Here is an 18,535-nt window from a genome sequence, read left to right as displayed (position 1 = left end):
CTAAATGTGGGTTTAAACCAATTAGGAGTCATGGCCATGTCAACAACTGATCTCCTAGTATTAAGGAATTATGGGAACGTTATACATAACCTAATTCGAACGTGCAAGTTAATGGTTATTAAATGATCCCATGATAGTTGGGATCACGTTAGAATATATTATAAATATGAACGTCCCTGCTCACCAGATATACGTTCACTGGATCACTAGACTATCACTAGTATTGGACATAAAGGTTGTGTGAGTAGAAGACCTTCTGTTAGTATTCTCTTCGGTGCATTCATACTATTCTTCATGGCTTTTTCAGGTATGTGTGTGTGTGTGTGCGCGCGCGCACGGATTCAATCACTATGAACTAACATTTATTTGTATATCGTAATCTTAGTTTGACACTAAATGCTTAATCTAACATTTGGTATCAGAGCCATTTAGTCTCACTGAGATTCAAGCTTTTATTGTATATAAATGTCTATACTTCACAGTGTTCTTCAGTGATTGCAAAATAAAGGAGGATCGTGTATGGATTTGTTTTCTTAGCATAATATATAGGTTCATACTGAAATGTTAAACTGAGAAATCAAAAGCATGGGAATTTTGTAGTTCATTTAATCATAACATGCATATAAGTTCTTCTAAAGAAGGCAACGTATGAATGGTTCGATTAATGGATTAGAGCATAGTTTTTGGTGAATGGTTAACTATAGTGCTGATTATTGTCTAAAGACCTAAGTTTTGAAATATTTTAACAAATAACTAAATGGCTATGCATGGATTAAGTTTTTGCAGTAAACGTTCCTCACCCAAAAGTGTTGTATCTTATGGTGTTTTTCCCTATGTCTTCATGGCTTCTTTAGTGAATCCCGCTTCAATGAATTTTTCCTCTATTGAGCCTCTAAGTGGGGGAAATTACAAAAAATGGAGACAGGACATAGAGATCATCCTAGGACTAATGGACTACGATCTTGCATTGAGGGAAGATGAGCCACAAGCACTGGATGACAATAGCACAGTTGAATAAAGGCTGAAATTTGGAAAATGGGAGAAAGCAAATCGCATGACACTGTTGGTGATCAAATGATCTATTGGCGAAGCTGTTAAAGGAGGCATTCTTGCATCTAACAAAGCAAAGGATTTTCTGGAAGCAATTGAGGGCAAATTTAAGGTTTTAGAGAAGGGAGAAATGGGGAATCTCATGACTACCTTGACAACTTTGAAATATGATGGGAAATGCATTGTTAGATAGCACATCCTGAAGCTAGTGGAGGGTGCTGCAAAGCTCATGGACCTGGAGGTCCCCATTGATGATGCTTTTATTGTTCATATGGCCCTTAATTCCCTCCTAGACACTTATAACCAATTGAAGACATCATTCAACACACAAAAGGAGAAGTGGAGCCTGAACGATCTTATTTCCATATGTGTCCAAAAGGAGAGCAGGATCAAAAAGGTGTCAAATGAACCAGTGAATTTTATAAGGGCTGAAACTCTAAGGAAGACTATCGCGACATTTGGTAAGACATATAAACCTTTCTCCTATTCTCATCCTGCTGGAAATGATATTCCCTCATCCTCCAAGGGATCTCACGGTTTTAAGGGCAACATTGAAAATATTAAGTGCTACTTTTGCAAAGAATTTGGTCACTTGAAGAGGGATTGTGATAAACGAAAGAAAGGGGCACCTAAGAAAGGTAATAAAATTGAAAATGTTTTTGTTTGTGTTGATGTTAATCTTGTTGAAGTCCCTCCAGATTCTTGGTGGTTTGACACTGGTTATTCGGTGCATATTACCAATTCCTTGCATGAATTCACAAGAAGGGAAATTTCAAGAAATGAAGTCTATGATGTCCATGTTGGAGATGGGAATAAAGTAGATGTGAAGGCAGTAGGCACCCCAAAGCTCAAGTTGTGAAGTGGTTTCATTTTAGGGTTGCTATATGTTCTTTATGTTCCTAGGTTAACTAGAAGTTTAATTTATGCATCAAAGCTTGTAAAAGACGGTTATACTTTTGTGGGAGATGATGAAAGTGTACGGATTTAGAAGAAAAATAATATGAATCTTTTGCTTGGTATTTGTTCTTTAAACAATGATCTTTGGAGATTGAATTGTCAAATAATGCTAAATACAAAATGTTTGGTAGTGGAATCAAATTTGTCTTTGAAAAGGTCTCTGAATGATGAAAGGTCTTCTATGCTTTGGCATAGGAGGCTTGGACATATTAACAAGAAAAGATGAGAAATTCTAGTTAAAGAACAAATGCTCCCAACGTTGGATTTTAATGACATGCAAAATTGTATCGACTGTTGGAAAGGGAAAATAACAAACACAAAGAAGACTGGTTCAATAAGAAGTCTTAACCTCTTAGAAGTCGTCCACTCAGATGTTTGTGGACCTTTCCTTACACAAACAATCTACAAAAATGCCTACTTTGTGTCTTTCATTGATGATTTTTCTCGGATATAAGATATATATATATATATATATATATATTTGAGAAAAATCAAGTGTTTGATTGCTTTAAAACTTTAAAAAATGAAGTGGAAAAACAACTTGAAAAGACGATTAAAATCTTAAGATCGGACCGTGGAGGGGAGTATTATGACTGGTACACAGAGAAAGGTCAACAAAAGGGTCCAATGGCTATGTTCTTGGAAGAAAATGGGTTTCAAGCATAGTATACCACTCCCGGAACACCACAGCAAAACGGTGTAGCCGAGAGAAAAAATAGGACTTTGATTGAAATGGTAAAATGCATGATGAGTAGGATTGATCTTCCTATGTTTCTATGAGGTGAGGTGTTTAAAATGGCAAATTATATCTCCAACAGAGTCCTAAGTAAGCCAGTGCACAGGACTCAATTTGAACTTTGGACTTTAAGAAAGCCTAGTTTAAATCATCTTCACATATAGGGCTGCAAGGCATAAGCAAAAATGTACAATCTAGAGGCAAAGAAACTTGACCTTGAGACTATAAGCTGCAATTTTATTGGTTTTCTAGAGAGATCAAAATGGTATAGGCTTTATGCTCCAACCCTACATACGAGAATATTTGAAACAAATAATGCAAGGTTTATTGAAGTGGAAGAATCGAATGGAAATAAGGCTTGTGATTTTGTTTTTGAAGAAGAAGAAGAGGTTGTGACAACAACTTCCCAAAAGTTATCAACCAAAATTGGTTTTGCAACTCTTGACATGTAAAACCAAGTGCTTGAAGAATTTTTTTAAAGTGATTTTGGTGGGGTTGACTTCCAGTATGCATCAAGCAACAACAATACACAAATCTCCAACATGCAACATAATGGAGATGAAAATCATGGTACAATTGCCATGCAATCAGTGGTGATCCCAGTGATAAGGAGGCAGCCTCAACGTACAAGAAAGTCACCAATTTCTGGAGATTTTCTCGTTTATGTGGGAGAAAGCAATGGCAAGTGAAAAAGTTGAATAGTGGAAAATAGTTATGCAAGAGGAAATGGACTTCATGTATTTGAATGAAGTGTGGGTCTTAACAGAAGCAAATGAATCCATAAAACCCATTGGGTGCAAATGGGTATACAAAACAAAGAAAGATTCAAAATGAAAGGTTAAGAGGCATAAGGCAAGACTAGTTGCCAAGGGGTATACTCAGATGGAAGGATTGGATTACTCCTATACATTCTCACCAGTTTCTTCAAAGGATTTTCTCAAAATCATCCTTACTATAGTTGCTCATTACAATCTAGAACTCCACCAAATGGAAGTGAAAATTGAGTTCCTTAATGGAGTCCTAGATGAGGAGATTTATATGGTCCAGCCACCTGGACTTGTTGAAATGGGGCAACAACAAATGGTGTGAAAATTGAGGAAATCGATTTATGGGTTGAAACAAGTTTCTAGGCAGTGGTTCTTAAAGTTTGATGAGAAAGTAACAAGTTTTGGATTTGTTGAAAACAAAATTGACGATTGCTTGTATCTCAAGCTATGTGGCTTGAGGTTTATCTTTCTTATCCTATATGTTAATGACATTTTATTAGCAAGCGATAATCTTAATCTCTTGTTGGAAACAAAGAAACTGTTGTCACGAACGTTTAAAATGAAAGATATGGGTGATGCTTCTTTTGTTCTGGGCATAGAAATTATTTGTGACAGAAACAGATGTCTTTTGGGTCTTTCACAAAAGACCTACATTGAGAAAATGCTAAAGAGGTACAACATGCATGATTGTTCAAAGGGTGAAGCACCAATGAGCAAAGGAGATAAGTTGAATAAGTCTTAGTGCCCTAGAAATGAGATTGAAATGCAAGGGATGGAAAACAGGGCATATACACCCATTGTTGGCAGTCTAATGTATGCTTAAGTGTGCACTAGATTGAATTTGGCTTTTTCCATAAGTATGCTTGGGAGATTTCAAGCAAGAGAAAAGCATTGGACAACAGCCAAAAAGGTTATGAGCTACCTACAAAGAACAAAAGATTACATGTTAGTGTATGAGAAAACTGAGAAATTAGAATTGGTTGGCTACTGTGATTCTGATTTCGCAGGTTGTAAGGATGACAAGAGGTCTAGGAGTGGGTTTATTTTTCTTTTGGATGGCGGTGCAATATCTTGGAGAAGTGCAAAACAAAAGACCTTGGTTACTTCAACAATCCAAGCTGAGTACATTTCATGTTTTAAAGCCACACAGCAAGTTGGCTTCTTGAGGAATCTCATCACTGGAATGAATATTGTTGAAAGCATAACAAGACCAATTGTCATTTTCTATGACAATAAGGCATCGGTGTTCTTCTCCAAAAACAATAAGAAGTCTTATGCAGCAAGGTTAATGGATGTAAAGTATCAATCATTGAAGGAAAAGGTGAAGTCTAAGATAGTTTCCATTGAGCACATTAATACCTCAGAAATGTTGGCAGATCCTCTCACAAAACCATTTGGAGTTGGAGTGTTTAAAGACCATGTAACATACATGAGTGTTATGGGGTCTTTTGATGCTTTAGTGATGCGTGAATGAAGGTTATTTTCTTTCATCATTTTTTTGTTTTCATGACAAATTGAATAAGCATAGATTATTGCATTCATATGTTGATTTTAAACAAGGAATTCAAGATGATTGTTTCATTTATTGTGTGTGTATATGAATATGCAATGTTTGAAATGATGAATTACTAATCAAACCGAGGTTTAATGAGCTGGTTATTGTAAAAGGCTTATCATTGGAGCCAAATAAAGGCTTGACAAGGATATTTGATTTGATCAGTAGGAGTGTAAATAGTAGACATGTTAAATATGTTTGTTTACTTTGTTAATATCATGCATGAGTAGTTTTGGGGGATGTCATCTCAGAGTGTTAGTACAAATTATGAAGTACAAATTTTCTGGGTTCATGGCGGATATGAGTTGTTGTATGGTTGACATGACTCAAGTGATCACTTAAGGGATTGGTTTAATGCGTTGGACAAGGAACATGATAAGTGGAAGTTCAAAAGTGGGACGATTTTAGGTTTTGAACTTACACATATCATGATAAGGATGCCTAAGCTTAGGTTTAAACCGATTAGGAGTCATGGCCATGTCAACAACTGATCTCCTAGTATTAAGGAATTATGGGAACGTTATACATAACCTAATTCGAACGTGCAAGTTAATGGTTATTAACTGATCCCATGATAGTTGGGATCACGTTAGAATATATTATAAATATGAACGTCCCTGCTCGCCAGATATACGTTCACTGGATCACTAGACTATCACTAGTATTGGACATAAAGGTTGTGTGAGTAGAAGACCTTCTGTTAGTATTCTCTTCGGTGCATTCATACTATTTTTCATGGCCTTTTCAGGTGTATATATATACTGATTCAATCACTTTGAACTAACATTTATTTGTATATTGTAATCTTAGTTTGAGACTAAATGCTTAATCTAACATGTTTGCCAGAAGAAGATGTCTTGTCTTGGACACTTATGTGAAGGTACATGTTTTGTGTGTGTATAATAATATTGTTAACATAGTATGTTATAATCACTTTGCACGATGCGAAACATAAGTAGCTTTGGGCTTAGGAGACGCTTAACATGCGTATCATTGATGGACAATGCTATTGCTAAAATATTATCACAGAACAACACGGGAGCATCATATAAAGGAACATGAAGATCACATAGAAGCTGCCTTATCCAAGAGACTTCTGCAGCACTAATGACAAGTGCTTTCTATTCAGCCTCAATAAAGGATCTAGACACCGTGTGTTGTTTCTTGGAAGCCCAAGAAAATGAGTGTTACCAAGATAAACAACATAGCCAGACGTTGATCGTTGATCATTAGGATCCCTGGCCCAATCTGCATCGCTATAAGCTTGAAGATGTAGTGATCTAGGAGTGAAATGAATGCCAAAATTAAGAGTTCCACTGAGATACCTTAAAATTCGTTTCACTGCAACTACATGAATATCCAGAAAATTATGCATAAATTAGCAACATTGATTGACTGCAAATGTAATATCTGGCCTGGGAAAGGTCAAATATTACAATGCACCAACAATACTGTGATATTGTTCTGGACTATGATACGGTGTTCCTTCTATCTTTGATAACCTATGATAAGGATGATAGGGTGTGGCACATGATTTTGCATCTTGCATATCGATTTTGGCTAGAAGATCTTGAATATACTTGGTTTGGGAAACAAACAAGCCTGTGTTCTTGTAAGTAATCTGTAAACCTAAGAAGTAATGTAAAACCCAAATCCTTCATATCGAATTCTTGTGTCAAGGCCAAAATGACTTCAGAAATAAAAGATGAACTGTTGCCAGTTAGGATGATATCATCCACATAGAGTAATAAAATCACAATACCAGTAGAGGTCTTCTTGATAAACAAAGAAGGATCTGCAAGAGAGGCATTGAAGCCTAAACCCGGTAAAAAAACTTGTAAATTTCTTATTCCATGCCCTGAGAGCTTGTTTAAAGCCATACAAAGATTTCTGAAGTTTGCAAACATAATGGAAGAAGGAGAAGAACTCACGAACCCTGACTCATATAAACTTCTTCAAGTAGATCACCATGTAAAAAGGCATTCTAAACATCCAATTATTTTAAACTCCAATTAAATTGAGCTGCAAAGGCTAGAATTAACCTGACAGTGGTTGGCTTGACTATGGGGCTGAAAGTCTCAGTATAGTCTATGCCCTTTTCTTGACTATATCCTTTAGCTACAAGGCAAGCTTTATACCTCATTATAGACCCATTTGGATTCTTCTTAAGCCTATACACCCACTTACGACCAACCAAGTTTTTGCCAACAGGAACAGATACAAGTGTCCAAGTCTTTTGAGCTTCCAAAGCATTGATCTCATCTTGCATGCTAACTTGCCATTCTGGAACTTTACTAGCTGTTTTGTAAAAAGATGGTTCTATAATAGGCACAATTGATGATGTGACAGAAGCTGAGAAAGCTTTTCTCTTAGAAATCCCATGCTTTGACCTTGTTTGCATTGGATGAAGACTTACAGAAGGTACTGGCAACACCACACTTAGACTTTCTTGCTGGAAATCAGGATCTACAAGGATTGGAGACTGTGTAGCTGGGAGAGGAGCCAATAAGGGTGAGTGTGACATGTCTGGGTTAATAGTATGTATAGGCAAAGGCATAGGATTGGTAGGAGAAGAATTAAATAACTCTGGAGCTGTAGTGAGAGATGCCAAAGACTCTGAAGCATTAGGGATCATAGAAGAAGACTTTGGAGCTCGAGGCGCTGAATGCAATGATGTAGATGATGTTGAGATGATGAGGATGTGTGTGATTCAACAACATTATGAAGTGTGATTGATGGTGGTACAACATGTGAAGAAGACAATGATGGTGTCTGTGTAACATAAGACTAAGAAATGAGATCCAAATAGGGATATCACTTGAAACCAAAACATTAGAACTCTAGGAATCCTTCCTTTACACTCAAAGACCAATTAAAATTTGCTCTACTACCATCTTTTTGTGTAGTATCGATATACCAGCCAGTAGATAAAGTTTGTCACTTTGGTTGAAACACTTTACAATAAGCATCCTTAACCCGATCGAACGGCCTTAAAACCAATCTGATAAGAGTTTCATTGGTTGCTTTAAGTTTATTTGTTTATGTACTTTACTTATTTTATGGCATTCAATATTATGAATACCACTTTCAGTCATGTACTTACTGTCTTTATTATTCTGTTGTGAATGACTAATGTTGTGTGTTTGAGTATAATTAGTTTATATTCAACCTTATCTTAGTAGTATCTAGTATAACATCAAGTAAAAATCAAAATCCGTAACAGACAAGACATTAAATAAAGAAGTTTTATTTACTTGTGGCACAAGTATCGCACATACATATAATTTAGGATAATACTCGGGAAACAAAAATTTTAAACCAATTGATGTGTCACCAATAAGAAACAAGCACGGTAAACGATACTTAGTTAATAACCTAATCATCTACTACGATATCATTTGATTTAAAATTTTGGTCTCCCTAACATTACCCTATAATTTATTCTAAACCTATACATCTCCAGGGACAATCCGCCACTCCCGTCATTGATAAAGCTTGCCAAGAACTTTCCGCCGTTGTAATTGAAGTTGTGAGTGTTGAAATAATTGATGAACTGAGACACTGCGGTGCCCTGATCATACGCATAAAATTAGAAGTTGACGTAGTCAATCAAATGACCATAGCTCTTGCACAAACTTCTAAATGAAACGATGGGTAGTGCTAATTGTAAGCCCAATGTCGTTACTTTCAGTCAGCACCGATAAAGGGATTTTGTAATAGGGGCAACAACAATGCAGCTCTTAAATTGCTTAGAAAGATGGAGGAAGGAGATTGCAAGCCTGGCGTAGTTGCCTATACCACCATCATTTACAGTCTTCGTAAGGATAAATTAGTTGTTGATGCATTGAACCTCTTGTCCGAGATGATGAGTAAGGATATTGCTCCAAATTAACGACATTACCTATAACTGTTTGATTCATGGAGTTTGTAAATTAGGGGAATGGGAAGAGGCTACGAGGTTGTTTAATGAAATGGTGAGTAAAAATATTTTTCCTCATCTCCGCATGTTCACTATCTTGGTAGACACACTTTGTAAGGAGGGGATGGTCCAGAAAGCAAAAAGCGAGGCTTAAATGATGATTGAACGAGATATTCACCTTGATACAGTTACATGCAGCTCCTCTCATTTTTTAAAAATGTTTTTAAAGAGGATAACTGGTGGTAAGACATGCTTATTCATCCATTTTGGAGGCCGGTAAAACTCACATAAACATTTCAGCCTCTCTTCATGGATGGTTTATCTTTTGCAAGAAGAAATGGAAGGTGAAAACGGAAAAAGATCATTGCCCGATCCTTTTCATGGGGATTCGGAGATCTTGTAATCATGTTCGTTCATTGTATATCGTACGGTCAAAAATCATTTAAAATTTAAAATTTAAAATTAAATATAAATAGTAACTAACGAAAACTGATCGTATAATGTACGAACAGACATGATTACAAGATCCCGGTTAGCATTGAAACTTTATCATATGGTACAACGCGGTAGAACCCTACTCGCAATTTTTCTCCTCTCCCTGGCGTCTCCGATTCTCTCTTTCTGCCACAACAGGCATGCTGAGGATGATGCGCGCGGCGACAATTGCCGCTTCTTCTTCCTTGAAGGTTGGTTATGGCATCGGCAGCAGACTAAGAGTGAAAGTGAGAGGTATGCCGCCTCTGCCTTGTCCTCTTCGTAACTTTACTCTCTTCAACAATTACTTCGCTCCGTTTCACTCTCGACCTTCCTATCCTACCAATCTACAAAGACCCAATTGCATCAGCTTGTCAAAGTAGCTAACCTTGACGATGCACTCCGTCTGTTCGACGAAATGCTTCAAATGCGTCCTCTGCCTTCCGTTGTCCGTTTCAATCAAGTATTGACTCAAGTCGCCAAGTTGAAGCATTACTCGGCAGTCATCTCGTTGAATGATCAAATGGGTCTGTTGGGAATTGGTCCTAATGCTTACACTCTAAACATTATCATTAATTGCTTTTGTCATCTGAGCCAAATGGGGTTTTGTTTGTCTGTCTTGGGAAAATTCTTCAAACTGGGTTTTGAACCGACTGTGGTGACCTTCAACACATTAATCAACGGCTTCCTTCTCGAGGATAGAGAGGCTGATGCTGTCGGGATTTTGAATAAAATGATGGAGAGTGGTAATTGTAAGCCCGATGTGTTTACATTCAACATACTAGTTAAGGGTTTTTGCATGAAGGGTAACAACGTTGGAGCTATGCAATTGCTTAAGAGGATGGAACAAGGAGCTTGCAACCCTAACATAGTTTTGTATAACACGATTATCAACAGCCTCTGTAAAGATACTCTGGTTGTGGATGCATTGAAACTCTTCTCAAAAATGACAAGTAAAGGTATTGCTCCTAATGTCATCACCTATAACACTTTGATTCATGGAGTATGCAAATTAGGGGAGTGGAAAGAAGTAGTGAAGTTGTTTAATGAAATGGTGAGCAAAGGTATCTTTCCAGATGTGTTCACCTTCAATGTCTTAGTAGATACACTTTGCAAGGAGGGGTTGGTTGGGGAAGCAAAAAGCAAGGTTGAAATGATGACTCAAAGAGATATTGAGCCTAACATGTTTACATATAATTCGCTTATGGATGGTTATTGCTTGCGAGGAGAAATGGACGAGGCAAAAGAAGTCTTTGACATAATGCTTAGCAAGGGGTTCGTGGCTGATACTCATAGTTACAACATACTGATAAACGGCTATTGTAAGCATAAAGGGATAGACGAGGCTTGGATACTTTTTCTGGAAATGTCTGGTGGAGGTCTGGTTCCAAACACTGTTACTTATAACACACTAATAGATGGTTTTTGCAAGCGGGGCAGAATACACGATGCACAAAAGCTGTTTGCCACGATGCAAGTTTGTGGTCAACTTCCAGATGTTCAAACTTATGCTATTTTACTTGATGGTCTGTGTAAAGACCAACAACTTTCTAAGGCAATTGAATTGTTTGAAGAAATGAAGGGCAAGAGATTGGATCCAAATATCGTGGTTTACAGTATTCTTATTGAAGGATTGTGCATAAGTGGAAAAGTTGAATGCGCAAAGGATCTCTTTAGCAGTTTGTTTTCAAAAGGACTTCAGCCTAATGTCAGGACATTTACCATAATGATTACTGGACTTTGTAATGCAGGCCTAATAAGTGAAGTGGAAAATTTGTTTACAGAAATGGAAGAGAAAGGCTGTTCTCCAGATGGTTGCGCCTATAACACAATTATCCGGGGGTTTTTCAAGAAGAATGAAACGTCAAGAGCGATGAGACTTATCCATGAAATGGTGGAGAGGGGCTGGTTTGCAGATGCGTCGACTACATAATTGATAATTAATTTACTCTCTAAGGATGAAGTAGATCCTGCTTTGTTGGCTTTAATAAAATGATAAAGATCATTTGGATATTGGAGTTTTGATACAGATCTTTTTAATTGTCACAATGCACTTAGGAACTCTTTCACAATGTCGGCTTTTAGTTGGTGCTCAAAGTTTTAGCAAATATATTTGCATTTGACCACATCATGCTTGAAAGCATTAAGATTAGGAAGAAAAATATCCATCAATTCCCTCTTGGTGATTGGAGGATTTGACCTAAACATTAATAATTTGTGTAGGTCTTTGAGTTTCTATCTCAGAAAATGGTCTGCAAATTTCGGTTATTTTGCCGGAATGATTCTGCAACTGTAGCATTCAGACTTTGTGTTGTAAAGAAATCATTGGGGATATTGTTTGATGGTATGATGCTCCATTAAATTGACAGTGTGACGTACATGGACATGTTTATTAGATGCGTAGAAGCCACACTTGCACCATTGTGATGAAACTGTGCAATTGGTTGTCGTTTTGGGATAAAAAGAATCGATTGAGGAGAAGCGACGCTCCGCAATGACTACTTTTCATCCATGTGGGTTGATTGTGGCTTCTGCATCAACCTAGTAACGGGTTTTGCAAGTTCCAAGAAACATTGTTGTACATCGCAAATTTCTCTCAAGGTCGAGGTTCAGTCTGGTCTTGTTGTGCTTTTTAAAAAAGCTGCCTCTCCTAGACTGTGAAAGTAGTCCGCTGTGAAATAAAGCAGTTTCATTAGATATGAAAGGTTTACTTACTAAAACGCGAATGATACATGAAGTTTTCCCCTCTAGAGGCTACAAGAACACTATCAAAATGGTAGTGTTGTTTCAAGGGATACAAAGTGAGCTCAAACGTGCCACTGGAATACTAACCAGATCATTGGCTCGTGGAGTAGTCATTCCAGGCCGTTCATCCATTTCAAGAACACGATCACCACCGTTCATATTGTTCAGATCTGGCTCAACAACCTCAAAATCAAAGCACTGGATCATAGCACCAAGTAGCCCAGGCAGCATTTGCAAGGCTAAGTTTAAACCAGGGCATATCCTCCTCCCGGAATCGAATGAAATTAGCTGAAAATGTTGTCCCCTCACATCTATTGTGCTAGCCCGACCGCCTTCTCCGAGCAGCGACAAGAATCTTTCGGGTTGAAAGTCCAAAGGATGTTCCCAATACTTTGGATCCCTTCCAATGGCCCAAGCATTCACAAATAGAACTGTGTTCTCTGGGATCACATATTTTCCAATCTTACATTGTTGGACACATTTTCTTGTGATCAACGGCACTGGTGGGTGTAGTCTAAGTGTTTCTTTTATGATGGCTTGGATGTACGGAAGGTTTGGACCGTCAGATTCTACGAGTAGTCGTCCGTTCCCGACGACTCTTTCGATCTCCTCCCTTGCTTTGTTAAGCACCTTTGGATGGTTGATGAGCTCTGCCAGCGCCCACTCCATTGAAATGGCGGTTGTGTCTGTACCTGCAGTGAAGAAATCCTGAAAAATACAGTTTGTTACATTCCTAGAAGCCCTATAAAATTAGGTAACCTTGTTAACTCCATAGTTATTCAAAGAAACATATTGTAGAGCTGTTATTAGCACTCTATTATTGTGTACTCTCGCATTTATAAAAACTTAATAAAAAAAAAAAAAAATATATATATATATATATATATATATATGTATTGACGAGTGCATGATGATATTTTTTGAATGACTGGAACAACTTCCAAAAAGTAGTGTTTACGAAAAAACAACATAAGGAAATGCAGCTACACTTGAAAGAAATATGACACATATAGAGAGTCACACTCCCAAAAGTTCAATGTATTCCTCTGTTTTTTTTTTTTTTTTTTTTTCATAAGAAAGAAATACAATTGATTTCTTATGTTATTTACATCATGATGCAAATTGCAAAATATGAGTTTCTAGACGGTTAATCCTAAAATGGATTTTTTTTTCTACAAACAATAGCATTAATGGTTTAAATTGTAGGGATTTGTAGAGATCGAATCTGCGCCAGAATGCAAAAACATGATTGAGTTCTGTCATTACGATAAAGTATCATCTGTAATTTAAAATTCTTTAACTGTTTTCGGAAAGTGCAAAAGACACTATTATAATGAATTTATAACACAAATTCTACTATATGCATGCTCTGATGTATCCTATAAACTAAAACTTTTGACATCATTATCCAAAAATCTAAAAACTCAAAAACACTAAAACTTTTGACATCATTAACCAAAAATCTAAACACTCAACAACTCTGAAGTATATCCTGAAACACGAGTTGTACTTTGAAATGTACATGCATGACTCACTTTGTTTCTGTCGAAATGTTCTAAAAAACGTTAGGTGCTAGGCGCTAGTCGGTAGGTTGGCGCCTAGCGCCTAAGCGGCTAGGCGGGCAGGGTCTAGGCGGATTTAGGTAAATTTATTGTATATCTTGTAAATAAGTGTATATTGACACTTATAAAAAATTATACTTGTATAAAATCCATGGATAAGATAATAAAAGAAAGATAAAATCAATTATCTAAAAGATACTAGGCGCTAGTCGAACGGTTAGCTGGGCATAGCGCCTAGACGGATTTATGTAAATTTAATATAAATTAATTAAAATTACTATATAATATATAAATAATGTCTTTTCTTTTAAAATAACATATGTGATGTTAGGATTTAAATACATACTAATGTAAATGATCTTGAAAAAAAAAAAAGAATAATAAAACAATAGACCTTTACCAGTTTATGTAAATGGTCTTAAAAGAAATAAAAGAACAAAAAAATTAATAAAAAGAGTAATTGGACTAGAAATAAAAGAATAAAAAATGGTAAAGAGAGTAATTGAACCTGGACCCGTGCAATTAAAATTCAAAAGAGAGGAGATGGTGGGACCATAAAGAAGTCACCCTACCCGTATGTTTAAATTGAAAGCTAAATGGTGGTCCCCACCCGTGCATCTTCTTCCTCAGTTCCTCTCGACCTGCAACAACATTTTTCCAGAAACATTTTCAGATCCCGGCGTCTTCTCATACGCCCGCCTAGACCCGCCTAGCTTCTGCCCAGTCCCACCCAGACCCGTATAGCTCTGCCTAGACCCGTCTAATCCCACCTAGGCGTCCGCCTAATACATTTTCCGATTTTACGATCGATTAACAGTTAATCGGAGCGGTCGGTCACCGTCCAACGCCTAGACGGCCGCCTAGGTCGATTTTTAGAACACCTCAACATGTACTACTGACTCTTACACAACCGTTTTGACATAGCATGCCTCCCTTTTCTTCTCCCAATAAAACTATTGTCTTCTTCGTTACGTCGTACAGAAAAGACACAGGAAAGCTGACCAATTGTGACTCCATGATACATGCATGTGCAGTGAGAGTTACAAATTGCAGAAAGAAAATGGAAAATATATTTTCAGAATATAAATCAATTTACTACTTTTTTTTTCTTCTGTTAACTATTTACTATTTTTTCATGCCACGTTTTGGTAAAAGCAGTCATGCATTGCCAAATCCTCTTGCATGTTTTGTTGAACTCATGCGTATTACTAAAGAAAGATTTTTTGGTTGTACTGAAACATGCGCACATCCCTTTATATCATTATACAAGTAGATGGATACTTGAAGAAAAAATTTCTCCCCTCTTGTATAATAACATAGCGTACCGTCTTATGTTCTAAGTATATTAAAAAATATCTCCTTACTAAACTATCTAATAACAAAAAAAAACAAATTTCAGCTTGGAGCAAAAGATTTTTTTACCATGATCAAAGCCTTGATATGAACTCTTGTAATCTCACCACCGCCTTTTTCTAACAAATCAAGCAAAATGTCCAGAAAATCCTTCACCTCCTCCACCTCCTCCTCCTGGCCACCACTGCCTCCTCCATTTCTCATGTTTTTCTTTCTCAAGTCTTCACGTTCTGGAATAACCTTCTCGACTAACGTGTCATATCTCCTATGAGTATCTTCAATTCTCTTCCCAAATCCCTACAAAGCAGTCTTCTTGCAAAACCAAACAAAATCTGACAAATTAAACTCCCCAAAAATCCTTGTCACCTCTCTCATGACAACCCTAGCTTCCTCATCCCTGCCCTCGTCACTCGGCCCTTTAGAACTTCCCAAAATCATCTTTGCAATCACCTATACGCTCGTTTGCAACACAACCTCGACCTCGTCGTTTAATATACTAAAGTATAAACTTCCCATTATGCTCTCAAAAATAAAATAAAAACAACCTTCATCAAAATATAAGCTGAAATACAATCCAAAGTACACACAAAAGATAATAAGATGTATTTTTTTCTTCTAAATTTATTATTATTAAGGGCGGAGGAAGAGTTCGAAATTATTAAAAAAGGAGGTTTCGAACCAAAGACGAATGAATAGAAACTAACACTCCATCCAACATGCATAACACTCATGAAGCAAAGAGAACCATCTGAATTAAATGGTTAAAGAAATTGATAGAAAACTTTATACGAAATATGGCAGGTCCAGAAACTAAACCATAAGTCCATAACATATAATACCTAATAGCAAAAAGCAATTTTATTTGGAGTCTGGACCATTAAACTAAACTAGCACTGCTCTAAATCTAAATCTGTTCACTTGGGTGGAGGGAAGAAGATTGCATCACAAGTCCTCTTCGAACGGAAGAGTTTCTCTGTTTCCGAATCCACATTGAACGCAGCCTGGAGCACCTGCGGAGATAGAGCCTTCCAGCATCCAATGCTTCCAGCCAAGTGGGTGAATATCGGGCTGCACACAAGTAATTAAACGAATCACCAAGACGTTAAGATACCAACCGATAAACTTTTTCTGTGAAACATTGCCAACTCCTTCGAATTAAGTAAGTTGCGTGTGTGGTGGGAGCCAACTCTTTCGAATTAAGTAAGTTGTGTGTGTGGTGGGAATAATCTATATGTATGCGTGTATTCCAAGCAGCAGGATGTTATAAATGCATAGAAATATATAACTCAACTAGCTGAGCTTAAATCAAGAACAACGAAAGCGTAATTAGGCAAGACGAAAAAGCCTACTTGGGCGTAGTGATGATAGAAAACCATTCCAAGCCCTCCGGATCAGCAATCTTTGACACAACAAAGAACCGAGGAACGATGAAGAGATTACCGGCTTTGATGGTAGTTTCCAACACCCTCTTACCGTCGACACCAACAACCTGGACACGGCCGCTGCCCCTAACAATATAAGTCACCTGCAGAGCCGAGTCACAAGAAAATCCAGGGGAGCACATGGCACTCCCGTCCAACCTCACGAGGTCAGCACCGAGCCCAACCTCACCGACCAAAGGAAGGTTTTTGGTATTCAAGACCACAACTCTTCCACCATCCTTAATGTCAACATCCAAGGGGGCCTCTTCGCAGTTCAACGTCATGCCATCGCGGTGTTCCTTCTTTGGCTCGGGCAACTTAGCTCCGCTGAGCTTGACAATGCCCTTGCCAGACTGCTTGCCAACGAGAGTCTTCACAACACTCTCCTCCAAATCCCATGCCCGACCAACAAACTCGGTTGAGAAGCCGGTGAAAATGGCGTTGGAGCCGTTGAGATAGAAGTCGGTAAACTCACCCCTCTTGTGAGCTTTTGAAGTGTCGCCCAAGAAAAGAACAACGAACTCGGTGTCCTCCTTGTTGTACCACCAAGTCACAACTCCGAAAGGGAGGGCAATCGCATCACCCTTCTTAACTGGAAGAACCTTCTCTTCCTTCTCCGGGAGGACAATTCCGACTACACCAGTACCTGAACGGACAAAACAAAAATTAAATTAACCCATATGATCTTATTTCATCATAAATTATGAACTGTTTATATATAAAATTCATGATCCAGAAGCAGACAAGCAATCAAATAAACAAATAAGAACAACCCCATCATTGAAAAATGCCGAAAATCCGTAAAATTAAACAGAAAATTCAAAAATGTATACCTTGGAGGACATAGGCGACCTGGTTGGAGTCAGAGTACTTGGGGAGAGCGAACCCGTCCTTCTCCAGAGCGAGCTTGGCGGCGCCGATGTTACCTTCACGGAGCATGGGAAGCTCCGACGGGGACCAGGCAAAGTAGGACCCGCCATCGCCGCCGTACACCTTCTTGGCCAACTTGGGTGAAAGATCAAGCTCCATTCTTTGCGATTTTTTTCACGAACCCAGAAAATCCCAAAACGCAAAATCGAGAGAGAAGTGATCGATTGATTGATAGGATGCGATCGAGTGGTGAGGAAGGCGTATGTTGGGGAGTGTATATATAGGGGAGTTGAGCGGGTATGGAGGTACGACATTCTGTTGGAGAGAGATTAGAGAAGGAGGAGGAAGGAGGTAGAATCTGATGAGGAGAAGGATTGTGAATTCGGATTGGATTAAGGATAATTGGATGGTCTGATTCTATTTAATCTTGAAAACATTAATCAGGATTAAAAGAAGATTAGCGGGAATAAAACTCTATCTATCTTGCTTTCTTACAATCACTTTGTAACGGATACTGATATTCAGACACCTTCACAGGCTTGTTAATTATTAAATACTGATTTTTTTTCAATTAATTCAATTTAATTGTCAAAAATTACGAGGATGTGTGAAAAGTAAATTTTTTTTTTATAAGGAAAATACGATATTCATTGAACAAATCAAAAAACGTACAAACTAAGGATAGTGTGCAAAATGAGCCTTGATAAAATCTTGCCAGAGCTTTCAATCCTGTTGAAGGAAAAAGAATGTCTCGCATAACAAGAAAATCTATCCTCAAATGACAATACATAGGTAAATTACGAAACATCTTCAAACAAAATATCCCTAACTAAATCAAGAGTTCTTCAAACCACATAAACTATTAATTACTACCAATTCCTACTAGAGCAAGGCGATGCGCTGCCAAGTTACTTTCTCGTTGAACGTGGTTTAACAACGGCTGAGGCAAGGTTTTCTGTAAATAGCTCTACCATTTGTAATTTGTATAGAAATAGAATTGTTTGGGAGGTAGAAAGATGAAGTTGTCTTTGACGTGTTTACGTATAATTGCTATCTCAATTAATGTGCAAGTAATATTTTTGACATTTTGAAAAGAATCTAGAATAATAGATTAATGGAGCAGCTG

At 37.6% G+C, this 18,535-nt stretch overlaps 2 protein-coding genes and 1 pseudogene across 2 annotated transcripts; 1 reads left to right on the top strand and 2 right to left on the bottom strand.

Moving 5' to 3' along the window:
• The first annotated feature begins 9,535 nt into the window (after positions 1-9,535).
• LOC137716570 (putative pentatricopeptide repeat-containing protein At1g12700, mitochondrial) lies at positions 9,536-11,530 on the top strand. Its single transcript, XM_068456024.1, has one exon. It carries the CDS (start codon positions 9,877-9,879, stop codon positions 11,389-11,391), a length of 1,515 nt encoding a protein of 504 aa, XP_068312125.1. The 5' UTR covers positions 9,536-9,876; the 3' UTR covers positions 11,392-11,530.
• A 715-nt stretch (positions 11,531-12,245) lies between these two features.
• LOC137714281 ((2S)-flavanone 2-hydroxylase-like) lies at positions 12,246-15,556 on the bottom strand (annotated as a pseudogene).
• Positions 15,557-15,811: 255 nt separating this feature from the next.
• On the bottom strand, positions 15,812-17,798 carry LOC137716138 (11S globulin seed storage protein Ana o 2.0101-like). Its single transcript, XM_068455538.1, has 3 exons — positions 17,373-17,798; positions 16,468-17,185; positions 15,812-16,186 (listed from the first exon to the last, which is right to left on the bottom strand). Exons 1-3 carry the CDS (start codon positions 17,566-17,568, stop codon positions 16,033-16,035), a joined length of 1,068 nt encoding a protein of 355 aa, XP_068311639.1. The 5' UTR covers positions 17,569-17,798; the 3' UTR covers positions 15,812-16,032.
• Positions 17,799-18,535: the final 737 nt, after the last annotated feature.

This window comes from Pyrus communis, chromosome 14 (assembly GCF_963583255.1).
Source record: "Pyrus communis chromosome 14, drPyrComm1.1, whole genome shotgun sequence".
Lineage (NCBI taxonomy): Eukaryota > Viridiplantae > Streptophyta > Magnoliopsida > Rosales > Rosaceae > Pyrus > Pyrus communis.
The sequence above is the reverse complement of the archived record's forward strand: the minus strand, read 5'-3'. Positions and strand labels throughout refer to the sequence as shown.